The 22,234-nt window shown below is 36.1% G+C and overlaps 1 protein-coding gene across 1 annotated transcript in view; it reads right to left on the reverse strand.

Moving 5' to 3' along the window:
- Nucleotides 1–13,806, reverse strand: part of vps41 (VPS41 subunit of HOPS complex) — a 37,480-nt gene extending 23,674 nt beyond the window's left edge. Inside the window, exons 1-5 of the mRNA XM_051882395.1 lie at nucleotides 13,614–13,806; nucleotides 13,066–13,104; nucleotides 6,496–6,603; nucleotides 1,983–2,060; nucleotides 1,798–1,872 (exon numbers count right to left, since the gene is read on the reverse strand). Of these exons, the coding sequence (XP_051738355.1) occupies nucleotides 1,798–1,872; nucleotides 1,983–2,060; nucleotides 6,496–6,603; nucleotides 13,066–13,104; nucleotides 13,614–13,634 (321 nt within the window). The 5' untranslated portion in view covers nucleotides 13,635–13,806. The remainder of the gene's footprint in view (nucleotides 1–1,797; nucleotides 1,873–1,982; nucleotides 2,061–6,495; nucleotides 6,604–13,065; nucleotides 13,105–13,613) is intronic.
- Nucleotides 13,807–22,234: the final 8,428 nt, after the last annotated feature.

Below are 22,234 nucleotides of genomic sequence, written 5' to 3' on the forward strand. Positions count from 1 at the left end.
TTACTGCCGTATCCAGTATCATTCTGGAGACTGTAAGCTGGATCACGAACAGTTTGTACTGATCTATCACTGAGTAACAAATTTTTAGCACAACCTGTGTTTTGTATTGTCCCTTTGTATTGACATTCATTCACAAAGCAGTCCGGTGTGAAATGATTCGTGCAGACATAAACGAATTTCAGTAGAGTTGAGGGAGCATTTTCTTCGAAAACAAAATTAATCCACCTCGTCTTCAGCGGCTCAGATTTTGGGAGTAAATTGAGAGAGCTATGTGGATTAATTCATCCAGCTACAGAACACCTAAAACGCTTGGGAGACGTTCTCATCAGTGCAGCAATGGCGGACTGTGTACAACTCGCTGTGAACCTGCTCAGGGCAGTTATATGTTAAAACAGCAGTGTCTGTCAACATTCGTGGGCGGGGCCTGCGGCTAATGTGGCGCAAACTGACGCGACGCCAGTTTACACTTTCTTTGTAAGTTGAATACGGAAGGCGGCCTGGTGGGAGTTAGATATTTTACTTCATAACTTGTTAAATATGGATTTTTTTTTTTACTCAAACGCATCGCTTCACTTCAGAAGGACTTTATTAACCCCCTTCGGAGCCGTGTGAATTACTTTTATGGTGGATGGATGTGGATGGAAGCACTTTCTTCAGCTCATTGGTAACAGCTTCATACTCATTGGTATCACTCACTGACATTAAAAAGCTCGGATGCGTCAGGATATTTATTAATATATCTCTGATTGTGTTCATCAGAAAGAAGAAAGTCATATACACCTAGGAAGGCTTGAGGGTGAGTAAAGCTTGGGGTAATTTTCATTTGAAAGCGAACTAATCCTTTAAATGCCCATATAGCAGGCCAGTTATGAGTGCTGAGTTGTTGTGGAGGATGCAGCAGACTACTGCAATCTTGCATACTTTGCTGAAAGTGTACAAAATCATTCCACCAATGCGCTCTAGACATCTGAACAGTCTCTTTAAAATGCCAATTCACTAGTCTTTTTATGTACTGTATGTTTCTTATTTTCCTTTTAGTGTATAACTATTTCATTTTAATTAATTGATCTAATTCTTCAATTTTTATTTCTTACTTGTTGTATAATTATTTTATCCGGAGTAAAAAAACCTGTGCCAAATCAAATGTGTGCGTGAAGCGGATGCTGCAAATGAGTGGGAATAATGCTAAGAAGATGGACTTGTTTTATAATTATTTATTTATTTATTATTTTTATTTATTTTTATGACTAGTATTTTTTAATATTCTTTATGTAAAGCAATTTGAATTACCATTATGCATGAAAAAAATTTCATACATTAAAAATATAAAATATATGAGTGATTATTATTATTATTATTATCCATCATCAGTAACTTTCTGCTGCCATAATATAACATATACACAAACATTTCAATCAATTTATTGCCTAATTTATGTGATTATGATTACAGACCAATTTGACCTAGCTTCCTATTTTGACAAGCAACCTAACAAAACCTAACTGGGTAGTTCAGTTCTGACAAGCCTCTTGGACTGGCCTGATGCTTAACATGATTTACAGAAGTAGAACTTGTTGAGAAACATTCTTATCAACCAATCATTGCCCTTAGATTATAGAAGAAGGGTTCAGGAATTAGACCTGGAAGTACTGATTGATAAGTCACTGCCCTCTGATTTTAGAAATAGACTGAGTGTTAGGGTTTGGATTAGATTGGGCTAAGATTGGTTGGTCTTAAAGGACTAATAAAGAAAATTAAAGAGCAATGGGAGCTGAAGTGAATGAAGGAAATTCTCACCTTTCCATCCTCAGAGCAGATGCCAACATGATCACCGCTGTCATCCAAACTAATCTGGTTTATTTTCACTGGACTCTATAAGGATAAAAGACAACAGAGGAGGGAGAAACAGTCACATCATGTAATCAGACATAACATGGTATAACAGATCTATAAACAATCACACAAGATACTTTCAGACTTACAATTTCAAACTTCTGTGTAACATTTCCTTGGATATCCAGAAGGTAGACCTTCCCAAAGTGTGTCCCAAGAGCCAGGAACTGAAAGCAACAGAGGACACAAACATGCCAGACACACAAGTGAAAACCATGGGACATCCTGCACTTATACAGAGTTAAAAGCTGTGGAGGAGGTATTAAAAATGAGTTTTACCAGGCATGGCTGCGAGGCCTCAGTGTTTGTGCGTGTATGTGAGAGTGTGTGTTTGTGTGTGTGTGGTTTCGGCTGGACCCTTCGGGGGCAAAAAGTGTGAAATTGCTGGAGGACAGGAAAGCCTATTTATCAGAGCGGCCCAGTGTGAAATAGCGTTTTTTCCCCCGACATATCAAAACGCTTCAACATAATATATGCACCACAGGTCACACATCTCTGCCCTCTACACCAACACTCTGCCTGTCAGACTAATGCAATTACATTTCAGAGTTTAACATACGAAAACTTTTGCTATTTTCTCTTGTGAATTGCCATATCACCACCAACCAATTCAGCATTTACAGTTTGGACAGTCTAGGAGCAAATTGTAAATTATGATATAATTATAAAGCTTACACACCAATCTTTATTACAAGTTTCTTAAAAGCTACTTATTCCTAAATATTGCATTCATTTCCATTTATTCACTGAAGATGTCATACAAACATCGATTGCAACCTATTTTACTTCAGAAATCTCATACATTTTCTAACTGAAACAAGATATTCAAACGATTAAAAAAAAACTTTAATTTTATCAATCAGCAATTAATATGATAGTGTAAAGAGTGACAGGTGGTTGGAGGGGCGGGGCTTATAAAGAGATCTAGGTGATGTCAAACAAGCAGCCTGTGTTTCCTCACAGAAGCAGAACATTTCTTTTAATTACACATGCTGACAGGGCATTCGGCAGATTAAAGTCGGCATGAACTGGAAGTTCCGACTGACTTTACTTCAATATTGTGTCGTATTTTCCGAGTGAAACGGAATGTTGAATGAGAAAAATAGAGGGTGTGGCTTGTTTTTTTTTCCCCTCTGGGAATTTATTGGATCTAGAAAAGCAGGCGTTCCTTTTAGCTTGTTGTCAAAGCTCGCAGCAGACTGACAGTTGGAGGGGATGTTCTACACACCCCGTCAAACTGACCTCATCAGAGAAGGAAGGCCATTCCAGAGGGGAAGTACATTTTTAGATTTTGATTAAAGATTATAAAGACAAAAAAATAAAAAATAATTGTTTGTGGATTAACTTGCACGGATGAATTGTTTACCACAAGGCTAGTAATGTGCGCTAACAAATTAAATAGGGTCAAATTTGATTTCATGCTGAATTTAATACTTTTTTAGCTGAATATGTGGGTAAAACAACTGTCCAACATTTTTTCTAAATTAATTTATACAAGTACAAGTGAAAATACTAATACCTATATTAATAATAAATTAATAAATAATAATAATAAAATAATATAAACTAACATTAAAGGTGGACTCAGTAGAATTTCAAAAACACTGTTTGGAAGTTAGTCGGGCCAACATCAACAACAAACGTCTAACCAAACAGCATTTTGGCCTTTGACGGTCGAGGAGAGAGAACGAGCAATAGGGAGATTTGAAAAAAGAAAAAAAAAAAAAAAAAAACTGCAGAACGAGAGATGGGACACAATACAAAAGCTCAGAAGATTTTCACTGGAATGAAGGTTTATGACTGGGCAAGCGCTTTAGGACCGCGTTTATATTAGAAAAGCTTTCCAGCGCTGGAGAGAGCTAAGAGGGAAGGCCTGAAAACAGATGCGGAGTCTGCTTTGATTCCGCTTCTCATGTGAGTAACACTGGGTTTTGATTGTTTGGAGCTGTTGTGCTGTTGGCGACTAACAATGAACACTTTGTTTTTACTCTTGTGTACTGTACGTTCATTTTTTGTGCTTCCTTGTCATTCGTTCATCAACTGCGCTTTATTTTTTTCGTGAAGCATTTTGTTGCTGTGATAAACAGACATCCACTTGCATTGCGTGTGTAACAGTGGCCAGATAGTAAGAGTTGTGCATGTAAACCACTGCACACTGACGACCGCTAGAGAATGAGGTGTTTAGCATCATTGTTAGTGCACTCGCCTTGCCTGCTAGCAGTGGACGGGTCGGGGTTCGAGACCAACTCAGAGCAGGGTGGTTAGGATTGGAGTGTGAGTTTTGGAGGCGGAGCAATGAAGAGAGGGGTGGGTTTGTTTGGGTTGATTTCAAATATCAACAATGTCCAACAGCGTATTTCAAAATCTACTGATCCCACCTTTAATGGAAAAATATTATTAATCTAATATATTATAATAAATATGTATTTTTATATATATATATATATATATATATATATATATATACATACATGTGTGTGTGTGTATATGCTGTCAAACAATTAATCGTGATTGCGTCCAAAATAAAAGTTTGTTACATAATAAATGTGTGTATTGTGTATATTTATTATGTATATATAAATACAAACACATGCATGTATATAATTAACAAAAATATTAATATATTAATAATATATTTATATACAAAATATTTATATTTATATATAATATAAATTATATAAAAATATAAATATTTATACATGTAAATTTCTTCTATTTTTTAAATGTGTGTGTGTGTGTGTGTATTTATATATACATAATAAATATACACAGTACACACACATATATTATGTAAACACAGACTTTTATTTTGGATGCGATTAATCGTGATTAATCGTTCGAAGACTTCCACTGCAAAAGCCTCTAAAAGCCACCTTGGTCAAAAATGAGATAACGATACTGAGTGAATACTCTCCGCACATAGTATACATTCATCAAATTCTTTCACTTCAAACCTGAAAAATCCCAGTCTCAGCCCAATCAGAAGTACCAGTACTTAGGTAAATTTGATATTTCCAAATGACCAATTCCATATGTAGGCTAATTGCTATCTAAAGGCCCCTTGGTCAGTTCCATGATCCCCCTTTTGTTTCAGAAATACTGATTATTAGAGCACCATAAAGTTGTTTTTGGATTTTATTAGCTCCAGAAGAGAATGTATTGTGTATGTGCTCTGCATAGTGGTCACTAAGGTTAAACAAATAAAATGAAATCAGGCCACATAAGGTGATGTTGAGCCCAGTCCGACTGGCAATCTAAAATGAGTTTGACACCCATGCAGATTTGGGTCTATTGCTCTGCCAGCTGCAAACTGGACCTAGATTTACAAAAGCATCCAGACAAACTCTAAAACACACACACACACACACACACACATACAGAATGAGTCCATCTCTGAAACTGAGGTTACCCTGTGTCCAAACACATATACACACACCTGCTTACACGTGCACAGACCTTTCCCTGTCGCAGCACACCGAGCTGCCCCATGCTTCACTGCAGTCTATAATGAAATGCTTATATTTACAGGCACAGTCGAGCATGTCCAACAAAACCCCCCGCAATCTCCCCAAATAAAATCAGCCAAAAATAAATAAATAAAAGGGGTGGCCTCACCAGGCTCAGTGGCTCTTAAAGGGATTTATCAAAATGGAATTGCTGAAATGAAATTCGGATTCCTGGCACTTATAATATGAGGCAACATTAGGCAGGTGGTGTTCTTGTGTGTCTAGGTGGTGGAATGCACATTGGAGCGCATGCATAAAAGACTATAAGGGAAAAGACGGAAGGAGATAGACAAAGTAAAAGAAGGTGAAAGAGTGAATAAAAGGGGGGACTCTCATTGGAAATTCAGCTTTTCAACGTCTCCTCTTCTTGCAAGCTTGCCTTTTTTGGAGAGATGGAAGAGGAGGAAAGGGAGGAGGAAGTCCCCAGGGAAAAGCAGGAAAAGAAGGGGGGGAGAATAAAAATCAATAGCGGTTAATAAAACATCAGGTGAGGAGACATAACTAGGTATGACTATTCCTCCACAGCGTCCGTGCATGAGTGAACCGGCTGCCATGACGATTAACCAGCCCACGTAGAATGCTCCACCAACAAAAATATCAAACCCGGGAAAAAACTGAAAGAAGACAGGCAAAAATGACATAGAAATCTAAAAGCAGAGGAAATAAACAGGAAAGCAGCGAAAGGCTGGTGACCTGTGAGCATTTGTGCGTAAGCACTTCTCTTGAGAAAAGTATGGTGTGGAGGAGAAAATGCTATATTCAGTACTATACAAGAGTGTAATAAAAATAAATAAATAATTGATAATAATAATAATTAAAAGCTCAGATTTCTCACACATTTAAGAATTTAAAAAGGATGTGATTTTTGAATTGTATAATAAAAAAAAAGCACAATTAATCTAGAATTAGATTTTAAAAACTAAATACAAGTTACATTTAAGTTTATAATTTAAATCATTTCAAATTTATTTCAGATTCTTTATCTGTACTATATGAAACACATTCAAACACTCAAACAAACTGCATATGCACATCATGTCTTGCACTTAAAAAAAAAAAAAACAAGGTAAAAAGCTTTTAAGCAGAGTTCGAGAACCTTGTCATGCACCGTCATGCAGCTGGCCGCATCCTTCTGCAAGATCTCTGTCACACCATTGGTCAGCCTCTCGTACTTCAATTTAGGCTCCTCCTCAGTGTCCTCCTCCTGAACAAACACAAACACACCCATCCTTCATTAGTTTGGAATCTTCACCAGAGTACACAATTAATTCACACATTCATATGCGTGTTCAAAATCCATTTAGCATTTTATATTCTCTTATATTTGTTATGGTGCAATTCATTAGTCTTACCAGAACAGTGATATCATGAAATAATTAAGCATCAATGTTAATGAGACCCTGTTTCATGCTATAGTACAAGGATTTCTAAACTTTTTTGTCAGCCAAACCCTTTTGATGTAAAATATTTCCTTAAAGGATTTTTAGATTTTAAGTTAATATTTCAACAACTTAAGTCAAGTCAAATCACCTTTATATAGTGCTTTATACAATACAGATTCTTTAAAAGCAGCTTTACAGTAACAAACAGGAAAGTGATGATCAATGATTCAAACAAAATTCAATTCAGCTGTAAAGCAGATATAAAAATAAAACAATAGTGTCATTGTTAAGCTGAAATCGGTTTAGTGTTGATTCAGTCTGGTTCAATAACTGTGTAAATTGTATCAATTTTGAAATGAGTTCAATCCAGCTATGAAGCAGCTCTGCAGAATACAGTGATGTCATCGTGATTAATCATCCAATAGTGTCACTGCATTCAAGTCAATAATATTGTTGAATATTAAGTGTCCCCAACAAAGAAAGCCAAAAGGTGACAGAGGCAAGGAACCCAAACTCCGTCAGTTGACGGAATGGAGAAAAAAAATCCTTGGGATAAACCAGGCTCAGTCGGGGGCCAGTTCTCCTCTGGCCAAACGAACCAACATGGTGTGGTTACGATTTCAGGCTGCATCATAAGACTGTGGATTGATATCATTCAGAATATTTATTTCAGTTCCTTCTAAAGATTGAGATACATGACATCAGCCTTTGGTGAGAGGGGAGTTTGCATGTTCACGGTTCTCTGATGTCAGTTACAGGTTTTTTTTTTTGTTTTTTTTTTTTTTTACTATCGCTAGGACACATTTCTCAATACTTAGGTCACTTTTTCAAAACTCTTCACACAGTTCTCCTAGCCAACTTTCATCTTGGCACAGCAGTAAATTTTACATTCAAAATGCACTAAAACTACCAAAACACTTCATACATGTTTTAAATCAACTCATTCTTTCATGACACTAGCAAAGGTTGTCACTCAACAAACACAATTTGTCACTCATAAAACAACAAACAACAACCTAAAAAACACTAATAACAGGTAGCATTATACAAAGGTTTCTTTTGTAAAGTTTCTGTACAAAACAAGAATGACAGTGCTCTATTGTTTCTAATTCACTGCAGTGTTACATGGTCCATGTTTACATTACAGTACAAATGGTAACACTTTATTTTAGGGTCTTTTAACTAGTTGCTTATTATCATGCATATTACTAGAATATTGGCTATTTATTAGTACTTATTAAGCACATATTAATGCCTTATTCTGCATGACCTTATTCTACATTCTTAATCCTACCCAATACCTAAACTTAACAACTACCTTACTAACTATTAATAAGCAGTAAATTAGTTGTTTATTGAGGGAAAAGTCGTAGTTAATAGTTTATATGTGTTCCTTATACTAAAGTGTTACTGTACAAATTTATTCCTAAGTTGTCCCCTTTTGTAAAGATAGTAATGAAACTGAAAGACTAACACCTGTGTAGGTATTCATCTAATTGTTGTGACAGTGTTTCAGTTTTTAGATTTGTAATATATTTCGATGGTAATACTGTAGAAATGTAGCAAATTGCTATCTTATTCATTTTTGTATTATGTTAGGTTTCGAACTTAAATTTAACAGTTTTGAAAAGAGTGTAAACGTCCAATTTTTTCTGTTGGTACATAGAGCTTTGGTGGTGGTTTATTTTTATTTTTTACATGTAAAATAAAAAATATTGAAATATTAAATATTTAAATAAAAAAATAAAAATGTGTCTTAGCGATTGTAAAAAACTGTAATGGACACATGACATAAAGGTAAACAAAAAAAATTTGTTTAAAAAAATATTTGTTTTTAGTGAGTTTTATTATTATTATTATAAAACTATTTAGTTATTTTAATTTTACATTTTCAAGATTTAATTAATTGTCAGTTTTCCATATACTCATGCCAGTATTAAATATTGAGTGCTACATTTCAAGCCTGGCCAATAACATGTGCATTAATGTATTTATTAATTTATGAAACATTTAGCTGAACTTTAGCTTCTTTGGCTTTGGCTTTTTAGATTGATCAAAGAAAAATGTATCATGGTTTCCACAAAAATTTAAGCAGCACAACTGTGTTCAACATTGAAAATAATAGGAAATGTTTCAGTCAGCTCCAAATCAGCATATTATATGATTTGTGAATGATCATGTGACACTGAAGACTGGAGTAATGGCTGCTGAAAATTCAGCTTTGACATCACAGGACTAAATTTAATTATAGTCAAGATAGTCAAATAGAAACATTATAATTTGTCATCATACGCATTACATTACATTAATCTTACCGACCCCTCAAATGACATATTTATATATTCTTTTTATTTTGGAGAACTATGAATAAGATCACAGGCAGATTGACAGCATGTGTAGTGTTTCATTTTATCAAACATTTTCTCTCCTCATCACAAACACCTCCATTGTCCATTTCCTGTTGTGTCCAGATGTGAAATTTCTAATGCCTGAGCATTTGTCATGGTCTACAAAGCCATTACAGACAGGGATGGAGAGACAGAGAGAACGTTGAAAAAAATCCTGACAAACTTTCTACGGTGGGGAGCGGTGGATAATATCTCTCCTGTTTCATATCCCATAATTTCTTCCTCTTGTTAGTGTTTGCCATCGCCACGCCGATGTGGTGGATGAGTGTTGTGCCTCATTCCCTGCCGCTCCTAATTGGTGCCCTGGGGAGCAGGGGATGAAGGGAAGTCTGTCTTTAATTGCCCCTTTTCAGGAGTGGTGTGACCATCCACACTCTCCTCTTTTGCTCATCCCTCATTCTGTCTCTGTCTTTCTAGTTACAAACTTTGCTGGAATGCTATACTGAAGCATCGGGCCTCAAAACCAAAGATTAATGTCAAACCCCACTAGCATCTTTCCTCATTTCGCTGCGTGACATCACATTTGGAAGCTGTGGCACGTTTTCTTTAAGCCATGAGGGCTGCGTTCTTCTTTCATGAGGCTAGACGGGCTTTACATGGGGTGTATACATGAATACTGTCAAGCTCCAAAAATGTAATACAGTATGAGTTCGGAAGACTCGGAAGCTGTGGTCCATCTGAAAGCACATTTCCAAATATCCTTCAAGACATCCATGGTCACATCAGGAAGTGTTAGGGAGAGATAGACCAAGAGATTGAGACAGAGCTCTACAATTATGAACAAAACAAACTGTGGTTTACAGTGATTCCAAGGAAAATACAATCTGGGTGCATGCAGAAGACAGTTTGTGGACAGGAGATAGGAGAGATTGCTCCATGGACTGAGATTTCATTTACGAGGAGGGCAAGGCTGTTGTTCCTTTCTTTCCATTTTCATTTTGAATTGAGGACTAGAATGTCTACTTGACATTTCATTCACTGTATCACTTAAAGACAAACTCTATCCTTTTTTCAAAAGTCTTTTCTTAAATCTGCACTCAAGAAAATGGACACCAATGACCTTTTACAGTGTTATTGTACACACAAGTTGTTATTGTATATATATATATATATATATATACACACACACACACACACACACACACAATATGCTCTGCTCAAAAAAATTAAAGGGACACTTTATAATCACAGAATAACATCAAGTCAGTTAAACTCCTGGGATATTGATCTGGTCAGTTAAGTAGCAGAGGGGATTGTTAATCAGTTTCAGCTGCTTTGGTGTTAATGAAATTAACAACAGGTGCACTAGATGGGCAACAATGAGATGACCCCCAAAACAGGAATGGTTTTACAGGTGGAGGCCACTGACATTTTTTTCCCTACTCATCTTTTCTGACTGTTTTTCACTAGTTTTGCATTTGACTAGGGTCAGTGTCACTGGTAGCATGAGGCGATACCTGGAACCTACAGAGGTTGCACAGGCAGTCCAACTCCTCCAGGTTGGCACATCAATACGTGCCATTGTCAGAAGGTTTGCTGTGTCTCCCAGCACAGTCTCAAGAGCATGGAGGAGATTCCAGGAGACAGGCAGTTACTCTAGAAGAGCTGGACAGGGCCGTAGAAGGTCCTTAACCCATCAGCAGGACCGGTATCTGCTCCTTTGTGCAAGGAGGAACAGGATAAGCACTGCCAGAGCCCTACAAAATGACCTTCAGCAGGCCAGTGGTGTGAATATCTCTGACCAAACAATCAGAAACAGACTTCATGAGGGTGGTCTGAGGGTCCGACGTCCCCTAGTGGGCCCTGTGCTCACTGCCCGGCACCGTGGAGCTCGATTGGCATTTGCCATTGAACACCAGAATTGGCAGATCCACCACTGGTGCCCTGTGCTTTTCACAGATGAGAGCAGGTTCACCCTGAGCACGTGACAGATGTGAAAGGGTCTATAGAAGCCGTGGAGAACGTTATGCTGCCTGTAACATCGTTCAGCATGACCGGTTTGGTAGTGGGTCAGTGATGGTCTGGGGAGGCATATCCATAGAGGGATGCACAGACCTCTACAGGCTAGACAATGGCACCATGACTGCCATTAGGTATCGGGATGAAATCCTTGGACCCATTGTCAGACCCTACGCTGGTGTAGTGGGTCCTGGGTTCCTCCCGGTGCACGACAATGCCTGGCCTCATGTGGCAAGAGTATGTAGGCAGTTCTTGGAGGATGAAGGAATTGATACCATTGAATGGCCCCCACGCTCGCCTGACCTAAATAGAACCTCCAATAGAACACCTCTGGGACATTATGTTTCGGTCCATCCGACGCCGCCAGCTTGCACCGCAGACTGTCCAGGAGCTCAGTGATGCCTTGGTCCAGATCTGGGAGGAAATACCCTAAGACGCCATCCGTCGTCTCATTATGCCAAGTTTACACTACAGGATTTTAAGCTCGATTTGCAAGTTAACGAGCTCGCCGACAGGTCTGGCTGTGATCCGGGGAAAATCAGTGAGTGATCTGCGCTCGCCAATCTTTATGTGTGAACACTTCGCAGATGCCAGACAAATATCTAGCATGCTAAATATCTGGAGCTGTCGGCCGACTCAATGTCCTGTGGTGTCACGTGTCGCGACGCAACAGCCAATGAAATATACACTGATGTCTATGGAAGCAGCAATAACAATCCATTCAAATATAATTTGCTGACGTTTATTCATATCAGATACACATTGTGTAAGTAACTATAAAGCTCACTCACTCTATTGTTCTCCCAGTTCACCGGCCACATGTATTTCAGGACAAATGGATGAATTCACGTTATATATTAAGATCAAGGTCATTATATAGGTTTTTAAATGACAAAACACTCACTTGCACATATTTGAGAATCAGAATATCAGTTGATGACATGGGGAGAAAAGCAATAAATCTGTTATACAGTGTGACCGGTTGGCCGCGGTGTCTCACGTGACAACCATGACGCGTCGCCATGGAAACAATAAAGGGAAACGTTCTAAAATAACAGTCACCTTAACTCTGGGAGGTCAGCCAGAATGTTTTAAACTTATGTGTGAAAGGGTTATTTTAATTTTATTTTAATTTAATTCAAAATTTCATCTAATTTCCTCACAACATCTATTTTCAAATAAAATCGTTGGGTGACAGTTATCGTCAGCTTGTGTAGTGTGTAACCTCCTGTTGCAGATCATTTGGGTAGTGTCACGTAGTGTGAACACCACAACGACTTCAAGACTCCACAGCAAGTCACGTAGTTTGAACAGCACAGCGATCTGCCAACGTTTAAAGTCCTGTAGTGTTAACTTGGCTTTAGGAGCATGCCCTGACGTTGTCAGGCATGCATACAAGCACGTGGGGGCCATACAAACTACTGAGTACCATTTTGAGTTGCTGCAATGAAATTTCAGCAAAATGGGCTAGCCTGCTGCATCATTTTTTCACTTTGATTTTCGGGGTGTCTTTGAATTCAGTCCTCTGTAAGTTGATAATTTTTTATAATATATATATATACACACACACACACAGGACATAGGATTCATATTTAAGTATAAATAACAATTACATGACTGCGCACTCTCAAAAAGCATTTCTGGAATGTTTTCCTCAAAAACCTTCATTTCTTTTCGACTGAAGAAAGAAAGACATCAACATCTTGGATAACATGGTTTATCCATGTACATCATTATTATTATTATTATTTTTTATTAATTTGTCCTCGTAATCTTTAATCAAAACTTCCCCTCTGCAAGCAGTACAGTGGGATGCTAACAGGTTAATATTTTGTTATCTACTGCATTTCAGAACTTGAAAAGAAATGTTGGTTTGATTAATCAGATAAATTGTAACGTTACAGCCCTTGATTTTACCTCTGATTCATCTGTTGATTCTTCACTTAGTTTTCTTCCCTGGAAAAAAAGACAATGTGTCAATATGAGAAAAAGTATTACTGCTTAAAATATTATTAACAAGGCACGTTATTTCCTACATTAATATTAAAGGGAAATGCTACACCAAAACATATAAAACAGTGATTATCTAAAAGTCATGTTTATTCTTCATTTCGTCAGTAAACTTGCTGTCATCGCTGCTAAAAAAAAAAAGCCTCAGCTGATTTAAGATGGTCTCCCAAACTGCCCAGTGGACAAACGTCCAAAAGTGTCCAGTCTAGGAGAGCGACTAAAACCAGGACACGAGTTTAAGCTGTTTTAGATGTTGTTAGCAGTATTAAGTGTTAAACTATCGTGTTATCCTGACAGCTTCAATAAAACGTCTTTAAAATATTTTCTTTAAAATATCCTTTACAACTGCAAACTCGAATAGCCCACACGCCTTAAAAATGAAACATACAGTAGCAATATATTCATATTCATAGGTTTCTGTCATTTGACAACAGATTCTTCCTAGAGAAACCTACCTGCTCTTCCACTTCCGCCATGATACAGGCTCCAGATGTGGGATAATAAGGCAGATTTTGTCTTCGTCTACCAATCTATGGTCTGCTGATAACGTTAATACTTTTTATTTACACTCAATTCAGTTATTTTGCACAATTAACCAGCACAGCTAGTCATGCGACACTCATTATTATGTACACTGGGTCACATGACAAAAACAGGAAGTGTCGCTAGAGCATAATGGGATTTGTAGTTTAAGTGCAAGGGAATGAATAGGCTTACAACAGACCTTTTTTTCCTCAAATAAATGCGATTATTTTTGTGAATTTGATTATTTTTCATTTTAGTAGAAAAATAAATAAATTATATATATATATATATATATATATATATATATATATATATATACAATTGTAATTCAACATCTGCATGTGAGCAACAGATTTGAAAGTCACGTTCAAGCGTCTTGTCTACATAAATCAGCTGACCCTAAAGAATTACTGTCATCTACCTTCATCCTTTTGCTTATTCTGATACATCAGCCAAGAGAAAGTGTGATGTGATGTAATTTGACATTGTTACATTTGTAACAGATAGACCGCCATAGGACAGGATCATTTGAGACAGGCTGTCAATGTGTCTCATATGTTTATGCTGATAGTGGCTGGCAAGGCGAGCTTTGCTCTTACCATATTTATACATGTAATGAGTTGGAATATCAGCTCCATTCACTTAAGTTTGGAGCTTACTCAGCAATTATTAAAATTCACTGGGCAAAGATTATGCATATTAGCGTATACGCATCAAATACCCATAATTTAATGTTTGCATAATAAATGTTGATCATATAAAATTAGATCAAAAACAATACTGCATTAATAATAAAGACTAAAATCAGCTCAAATGAAAACGTGGAACAGATAGCCTATTTAACTTGCATCTTTCAATGCATTTTGTGACCTATATTGTAAACATAAAAGCTTAAGTTAAATATGATCTAATTTCATCGCGCAATTTATCTCTAATGCCTTCTGCAGTGAGTAAAAGCCCTTTAAATAGTTGAACAGCTGGGGTCATTGCATCTCTGCCACATGTGTAGGTTCACTTTCTAATAATTTATGAGAAATGACCCACTGCGCCTCTGCTTATTGCTTTATTGGCTCAAGCCTTATAATGCTTCGGGCTGTTTTTAAATTATTCACTGATAATGTCCTATCTATTTTTATTTATTTTTTTTTTTTTTTACTACACGGTTTTTACACATCTTATGCTACTCAAGGATATGGCTGATATTTGTTAATTCTGTTTAGAAACAGGTCATATTAAAGAGATTTTTTTTTTTGTCTTAAAAATTCTATATTTTAAAAAAAATTATGATAATATTTATCGTAATATAAAAACTTAATTCCTTAATTCCATACATGTAAACAAAAAAATTAAATAAAAAAGTACATCTTTAATAATTGATTTTGAGTACCAAAAATGTACAAAATAAACAGATGTCTGAAAAATAAAATAAAATAAAATAAAATAAAATAAATAAAATAAAAGTACACCTTTAATAATTATTTTGGGGGAACAGAAATTGTATAACATACACTGAAATTGAATAAATAAAATAAAATAAATAGAATCTCTTCAATAATTATTATGGGGGAACAGAAATTGTACAAAATACACTGAAATTTGAACAATAAATAAATAAAAAGTGCATCTTTATGAATTATTATTAACTGAAATTTAAAGAAAATGAGTCAATGACATTATGATTAGGAGTTAACCAGGCTATGCTGTCATCACACATCTTTGGTATGTGTCCTAATAAAATGATGTGCGGCCAATCTCATCCTATATTACTGCACTCATTTCTCCTGAGGGAAAAAGTCTGTTCCTCAAGTTGAGACTGAGAGCTGTTCTCTTAGGAAGTGACCTTTAAGTTCCATTTGGTGTGGAGGTCATTGTGGTGTCTCATCTGACACACTCAAATCCACACACACCTATCTCAGCCCTCACCCCCGGCTTGAATCTTTCAGCCTCCTGAACCTGCTTTTGACACATTGCCATCACAGCACATTATTTATTAATATCTCTGTTGTTGTACGTCTGATTTTGACCTGTCTTTTGGGTGGCTTTGGTTTCTACTAATGTTCGACGGCACAAACATTATGTTACGTTGCTGCTTTTTTGAGAAGCAGACAAAAAAAAAAATCATATCTTGCCTATTGTTTTTTCACTAAATGTTTACAATAGACATCTCTGTTGGGCAGATGAATTTGATTAGAAGACGTGCACTAAAGGCAATGAGGGGCAAGTCATTATATGGGTTTTGCTTGAAGTGATTCTACTGCAAAAAGCCTGATGGGTAAAGGTCTCCTTCCGGCTTTGATTCTGCCATGTCTTCCACGGACTGTGAGATTGTGATTCACTTTCTCCAGACCTTTGCCACGGTCAGTGAGGGGACATGAGGTGAGAAACAGATCACAACGGGACAAGTGTAGGCCTGTCTTTCTCACTCTGTCTTGTCTTGCCCTCTGTAAACCACTTCCCCTAATTCTCTCTCTTAATATCTCTCTGTTTCTACACAATTTCTAACCTGCCCCCCATCTCCTCTCCTCTCTCCCCAGATCGATCTTGGCATGCTGGTGCAGCCTGATGTGGGCAGGGGGGCGAATGGGGAGCACTGGCCCTTCTTCTCACCCTCTCTCTCCCCCACCGAGGCTAGAGAAGAAAGCCCTGCTGGGGATACAATCAACAAATTCTACCTTAGATCTTAGCCAATGAAACTGACCGATCCATAATTTTTGTTGTTGTTTGAGAATCAAGATACTTGTAGCATTTACTGCATGCAGTTCTCACTACACAACCCCATGATGCAGCATTTGGGTCAGTGAAATAAATACCTTTTACTTAAAGGGTTAGTTCACCCAAAAATGAAAATAATGTCATTTATTACTCACCCTCATGCTGTTCCACACCCATAAGACCTTCGTTAATCTAAGGAACGCAAATAAAGATATTTTTGTTGAAATCTGATGGCTCAGTGAGGCCTGCATAGCCAGCAATGACATTTCCTCTCTCAAGATCCATTAATGTACTAAAAACATATTTAAATCAGTTCATGTGAGTACAGTGGTTCAATATTAATATTATAAAGCGACAAGAATATTTTTGGTGCGCCATAAAACAAAAACAAAAACGACTTATATAGTGATGGCCGATTTCAAAACACTGCTTCATGAAGCTTCGGAGCGTTATGAATCAGCATGTCGAATCAGCGGTTCGGAGCACCAAAGTCACATGATTTCAGCAGTTTGGTGGTTTGACATGCGATCCGCATAATAATGAACCACTGTACTCACATGAACTGATTTAAATATGTTTTTAGTACATTAATGGATCTTGAGAGAGGAAATGTCATTGCTGGCTATGCAGGCCTCACTGAGCCATCGGATTTCAACAAAAATAACTTAATTTGTGTTCCGAAGATTAACGAAGGTCTTACGGGTGTGGAACGGCATGAGGGTGAGTAATAAATTACATTATTTTCATTTTGAGGTGAACTAACCCTTTAAATACACCTCTTCTGTCATAAGCATGTTTTAATTTCTGAAGTAAAATTTATTTTGATATTTTTGGGGGACATAAAGTCAAAAATCTTAGGTGATATTATAATAAAGAAAAAAAACCTAATTAAACAATGAAACGTTTGAAAAGAAAACCTTTTAAGTAGTTTGGCATAATCATATTATTATTTCTTAGATATGAGAATATTTCAACAGAACTGCTTTACTGTTTATTAAAGGGATATGTAGAATTCAGAAACCTTTGTTATTAGCGACACCGGTGGCTGTTAAGTGAAATGCAGCCAGCAACTTACTGCTCGTGCTCGGACTCATGCATAGGCAATGTACCAAGAGACTGAATGTGATTTTCTTTGCATGACACATTGACATTATTGTACAGAATAGCTTTTTTTGCATTATCCTGAACATTGAATAAGCAAGCTTTAGTTTCATATGTCAACGGAAGAGAGGTGCTCTTGAGCGCCCATAAACGTCACATCTTTTTGATTTTCCCGGCAAAAACGTCTGGATTCCTTCACATAAAAATCTACTACAGGCGTTACTGACAACCTAGGAAGTCGGGGAAGGTCTCGTTTTTTAAGTTTCGTTACAAGCTGTTCACACGTTGGCAATAATAATAATAATAATGATAAAATAATACATGAAAATTCTTATATACAGCCCCTTTAATATTTAAAAAACGTTTGTCTGCAAAGTCAAAGTCATATAGTGCATCCAACAGCAGAAACATTCAGACAAAAATAAATAATAAAGAAAACCATAACACTGGAAATGATATAAGAGTAATAAATCAACAAGTCTCCTAAAATATCAGATAATTTGATCTTTTTATGAAAAGACAAAATCAAGTTGTCATGAAAAAAACGTAATAATGGGCCTATTTATGAATGAATTATACAAATTAATGATGTTTGAAAAAAGGGAAAGTTTAATTTTTAAAAATAAAGGTCTGTTGAAAAACTTTTTTGAAAAATAATGATTGTATAAAGATGTGTACTCTAACATATATTTAAGTTGTGACGAAAATGTATTATTACAGTTTTTACTTGGTTACATGATATTTTCATTAAATATTTAAGTCATTTCAATTGAAAGCTTTCTGGAAAAAAATATTATGAAAGGTTTTTTTTTTTTTTTTTATGTGAAAGAAACCAACATTAATTTATTACAAAGAGTACATTTCTAAGAACCTAGCACATGTTCTTTTCTTTTCTTTATTGTGGACACTATTTTTTTTTTTTTTTGTCATAGATCCATATACAGTCAAACCAAAAATTATTCAGACATTTTTGATATTTTTTATATATTTTTACTAGTGGGTGCACGACACTATAGTTCATTTATGTTAGTGAGGATATCAAAATAAAGTAAACTGTGACATATTATACCCAAAAATTCTTCATACAGTGGACTACCAGTAAAATTGATAAAAATTTTGACCTGACCATGTTTTGCTTAAGTGTTATCTGACATAATTAAGATTATTTTTTTCTGACACAGTTTAACTCTTAGACATTGTCATATTTTATTACCATTTTTTAAACTATAGTGAATAAACTGTATTAATGAATGAAATGTTCAAGGTGCCTGAATAAATTTTGGTTTGACTGTATTATATTTGAGTACATTTGTGGAAGATAGTTTTCCTAAACAAACTCATCATTTAGTATTTCGTACCCAGAATAAGGACATCAAGAGTGAACAAATTGACATTCTTTGCTAGTCCATTTTATTTTGATAGCTTACATAATTAGGCCTGTTTAGTTCAAACTCATATTTTCCTATTAATTGGACATACTATATTTATTTCTTAATCAAGTTCACAAAGTGCTTGTTTCTAAGTAATGAATACCCTTTATCTTATACCTCACATTAAACTACATTCTTACTTTATTAAGTGAGCTATTTTATATTCATGACCAAAGCATAAATCACAAACAAGCCTCTTCGTTACATCCATGGCACTGAAGGGATAGCTACTAATTTTCCCCGAAAAGAGGACTAATATGGTACATAATTCTCATTTAATGTGGGAATTGGGCCTGAACCACACAATTATCTCCCACCGGAGAAAGACAATGTCTTATTTCACTTACCGAGCTATTCCCTATAATTAGGATGCACCCCTGCATCAGAGCTGGCCCGATGCCCTCAGTGGCAATTAGTATTTATTACACAGTTAATGACCATGACATGTAAAACCCAGTGAAGTGGTAAATTTAGAGCAGTCAGCGGTACTCAGTGGCTTGCTGCTAAATGTCAGGGGAGTATCTATTTGCCAAAGTGTCCTACCTGTGTCGCGACTGAATTAATGTCCAAGCATCTCATGAATGCACAAAGCAAAAAACATAAAATCAAATGGGCTAATTTAAACAATCTCACTCTGTTTTGTTCTCCCTGTTCTTTTCTTTTACTAGCAAATACATCCCTTCTCTTTCATTTTTCTTGCATTTTAAATTTAAACTGATGGTACTATGTTTAGGCACACACATAAACTTAAAATTGTACAAATGAAATGTTTCTTTATATAGGTGTTGAAGGGGTTTTTACTTATTGAAATTGAACCCTTTTCTGTCTTCTTTTTCTATGATTCACTAATGCACTGTCACCAAGCTTAGGATTTTTTTTCTTTACAATCTACTTAGCAATGATTTATTGATCGTGGCCTCTTCCTTCATAGTGAATTAGCAGGCCTTTTGGAAAATCACATTTTCTCACCTCTTATGTGTGTGAACCTGGATGGGGGTTGACTTTGTGAATAGTAAATTTTTTCTTTGTAAATTCATTGGGTGCCTTTGGTTGTGAGTCAGACAAATTTTACAATTTTAATCAGTACTATTGTGCAGCATTAATATAAAGTTTCTTGTTATTATCACATGCTATAGGCTACAACCAAAGACTTGTTTACATGACAAACAGTAGAAGTTCCTCAAGAAAACAAGTTTAGTACACTGCAAAGGAAAAACTGTAAAATTTACAGTAAAATAGTTTGCCAGCCACTTTTTAGTGGCCTCACTGTAATAAACACTGTTATGCGTATAAATTAATTAAGCTATTATTTCACAAATCATAGCCTATTTGAAAAAAAAATAAGTTTTTCACATTCACATAACAGACACTAGTCAATATGAGAACGTGGTCCTAAAACAATGCAAAATTTAATTTTGTACGTCAAATCTTTTTTTTTTATTCACATTCACAACTTCACAAATTGGCCAACATAGTACAGTAGCTATACAAACAGTATGAACATTTTTAACAAAATAAGTTGACCAATATACAGTACATAAAATACAGTGTAATACGTGTCGCATTTAGTGTTTTCATGTACTGCTAGTGTTTTAATACTCTTTTCATCGGAAAATGTCCTTACCGGCAGTAGAGTCATTCACTCTGCATGTGAAGGTCTTTAAGTTATTAAAGACCCTTTTTCATTGCTGGCAAATATAGGATGCTTTTGAACGTTTTTTCAATTGTTTGTAGGTAAATATTCACATAATCTAGCGCTCTTTTTGTTCTCTGTGTTCTATAGGATTGCTTTACTGTTTCAAGTGAGCTGCTTGAATGATTCAGACAAATTGAAAAACACCAAAGACGAGTCAATTATTCACAAATCAGTCATCGCTAGCTCTGATTCAAAACAAATGACAGAAAAAACATGTGCATGAGAGGATTGCTGAAATATACTGAGGGAAAATGTTTCTCAAGTTGATATCTCCCTCGCCAGACAAGGTTTCATCTGTGAAGTTTGCATCCTGGCAGGATCGCACAACGTGAGTTTGTAGATCCATACTGAAATTGGCTTGGTAAATCGACGCCCCCCTAAGAGATGATGCCTTAGGGGCTATGGTTGCTACGGTGTTCTGAGTGTTTTTAGTGTTTTGCTATGCTGTTGTTATAATTTTTCAGGCAGTTGCTAAAGTTGTTGCTACTAACCCAAATCAAAGGGGCCCACTCTAAGATATTTCGGTTCCTAGATATGGCTTTCCATCTTTCACTGTAATTATGTTTTTTATGTTTTATTAAACCATAAGTTGATTATGAAAAACTGATTAATGATGATTGTTTAGGGAAGTAGTAGCACATATACCACATGATTTGAGGTATAATGTCCATAATACAAATGATTTACATGCCAAAAATGTAATATTAATGGTTAAAAGTTTATGTTTGAGCAGTAGGGCTGAGTTGACAATATCGATTAATCGATTTTAATCGATCTTCAATTTTATGAACCGATATTGATTCTTAAATTAAAAAATCGATCTTGTTTTCTTTAACCTGTCATCGAAACTTCACTAAACAGTATCCCCATCCAATAACCTCAATAAGCTTTGTTACTTTTGATGAAAAAAAGTGTCAGCTTTTAAAGGTGAAGTATGTAAGATTTTTTTATGTTAAAATCCCAGTTGTTCATTGACTACTATTAGTATGCCATTCATGGGTTTATCTCCCCCAAAAGTGTAAACATTGAGCCCCCCAGGCACCATCAAAACATTGAGAGTGGTCGCTCAGATCCATCAGTCTCTTTCCAACTCAACCAATAGCAAGAGTTTGGGGCGTGGCTACTTTAGCAGGCTGAGCCAGAGGGTGTTTTCTCTAAGTAGATAGAGGGTGCATCTTAATCGGAAGGCTGCATCCTAGTAAGGCTGCATATCTCGGCTGCCACATCTTCAAGCTCCTTCAAAGTCTCAATTTAAAGGATCATTGGAAGGCAGCGTTTCACATCCTTCATTCGTCTTATTTTGAGGATCAAGTGTATCCTTCACGGCTTTCAATCGCCCACAATCCTTTGCACACATTCCGATTCACAAAAAATAACAGACGGAAAATGAGTGTAAATTATTAACTTAACACTAAATTGCCAATAATGTAAGCCACTGGGAGACAAAAGATGGTTGTCATTCACTGTATTGCATTAATAGAAAGCCAGTTAAAATAAAGATATTTTATAAACCATATGTTTTCCAAATTTAAGCGCCATGACCGTTGGAAAGGAAACATGTATGATGATGCCATTCGCACTTACTAGATTGCGTTTGGACTAGGAAGGACAC

This window comes from Ctenopharyngodon idella, chromosome 23 (genome assembly GCF_019924925.1).
Source record: "Ctenopharyngodon idella isolate HZGC_01 chromosome 23, HZGC01, whole genome shotgun sequence".
Classification (NCBI taxonomy): Eukaryota; Metazoa; Chordata; class Actinopteri; order Cypriniformes; family Xenocyprididae; genus Ctenopharyngodon; species Ctenopharyngodon idella.